General features: G+C 39.2%; 1 protein-coding gene across 1 annotated transcript in view; it reads left to right on the forward strand.

Moving 5' to 3' along the window:
- The window catches only part of SARC_12868 (hypothetical protein), a gene marked incomplete at its 3' end in the record, with an annotated part of 3633 nt that extends 3266 nt beyond the window's left edge, over nt 1-367 (forward strand). The window contains exon 3 of the mRNA XM_014293016.1: nt 186-367. Coding sequence (XP_014148491.1) covers nt 186-367 — 182 coding nt within the window. The remainder of the gene's footprint in view (nt 1-185) is intronic.
- Nucleotides 368-1522: the final 1155 nt, after the last annotated feature.

Raw genomic sequence — 1522 nt, forward strand, 5'->3', positions numbered from 1 at the left:
TGTGTGTGTGTGTGTGTGTGTTAGTGTGTGTGTGTGTGTGTGTTAGTGTGTGTGTGTTAGTGTGTTAGTGTGTGTGTGTGTATATATATATATATATATAGATACATCATCCCACATCATCTCGCATCATATCCGCAAATCTTTACAAGTTCCCATATCTCATCCCCATACACACGTACACTCAGAACGGTTCCTGACAGTCATCTGTGTGACTGTGCCTGAGAGCATCATGCACCATTTTCAGTGGGTCAACAAAGTGGTCTCGTGGATATGCGTAATCTTCGTGCTGCAAGTGATCGGGGTACTGTGGGCGTTCAACATTAACGTCATCAGCAACCTAGCTCTGATGGCCGGAGGCTCTGTGGGTGAGTGTGGGTTTGTGTGTGGATGTCTGGTGCGTGGGTCTATTCGCTGCAGAAGGCGTATGTGAGTGTGTATCTATGGGTGCATATGTGTATGTACAGATTAGATGATATCATAGGTGGCAGAAGGCGTATGTGTGTGTGTATCTATGGGTGTATATGTGTATGTACAAATTAGATGATATCATAGGTGGCAGAAGGCGCCTGTGTCTGTGTATCTATGTGTGTATATGTGTATGTACGAATACGATGATATCATACGTTTGTGTTTTCTATGGTGTTCTAAATGCTTGCGGTGCTCGGCCCTTTCAACGTCAATGACATTACAACGTAGCTGTGATCGCAGGGGGGTGAAATGGGTAAGTTTCCATTTGAGTATGTGTGTGTGTATGTGCGTGTATCTATGTGTGTGTGGTTATGTCTGTATGTGTGTACGTGTGCATATACGTGAACACGTTTATACGGTTATACGTGTATGTATCTTCACTCATCTGGATGTGGGTCATCTTAGTGTTGCAAGGTAACTCGGTTTCATAAGCTTTCAACATCACTGTCATGTGTGTATGTATGTATGAGTGAGTGTGCATATAAGGGTATAGAGGTATGTGTGTATATATACCAATTCGTCCGTGTAGTTGCAGATGTGTGTGTGTGTGCGTGTGTACACGTATATACACGCACTATGATATCATGAAAATGGGGACTATCTGTACTGTCCGTGTCTTCAGTATCCAACGATTCGTTTGGCTGGAGTTCGCTCGGGCATCTACACGCTGGCGCTCACTTCAAGGTTTGGTAGATGTAACTGTACTGTTCTGTTTGCACGTATATGGGTGAATGTGTGTATATGTGAGTTTGTATTGGTGGTTGTGTGTTTATGTATTTGATTATTTGAATATGGGCGTATAGACATGTGCATACATGCATCTGGACATTATTTCAAGTGCACACATACTGATGTTGTTCAGAGATATTTTATATATTATATTATATATATATATATATGTATATATATATATTATATTATATAATATATATGTATATATATATATTATATTATATAATATATATTATATATATGTGTGTGTGTGTGTGTGTGTGTGTAGTATATCTATATATACCTATATATATCTATAACTATATATACATATATCTATATC

The sequence above is a fragment of the Sphaeroforma arctica genome (assembly GCF_001186125.1).
Source record: "Sphaeroforma arctica JP610 unplaced genomic scaffold supercont1.2666, whole genome shotgun sequence".
NCBI classification, from domain to species: domain Eukaryota; class Ichthyosporea; order Ichthyophonida; genus Sphaeroforma; species Sphaeroforma arctica.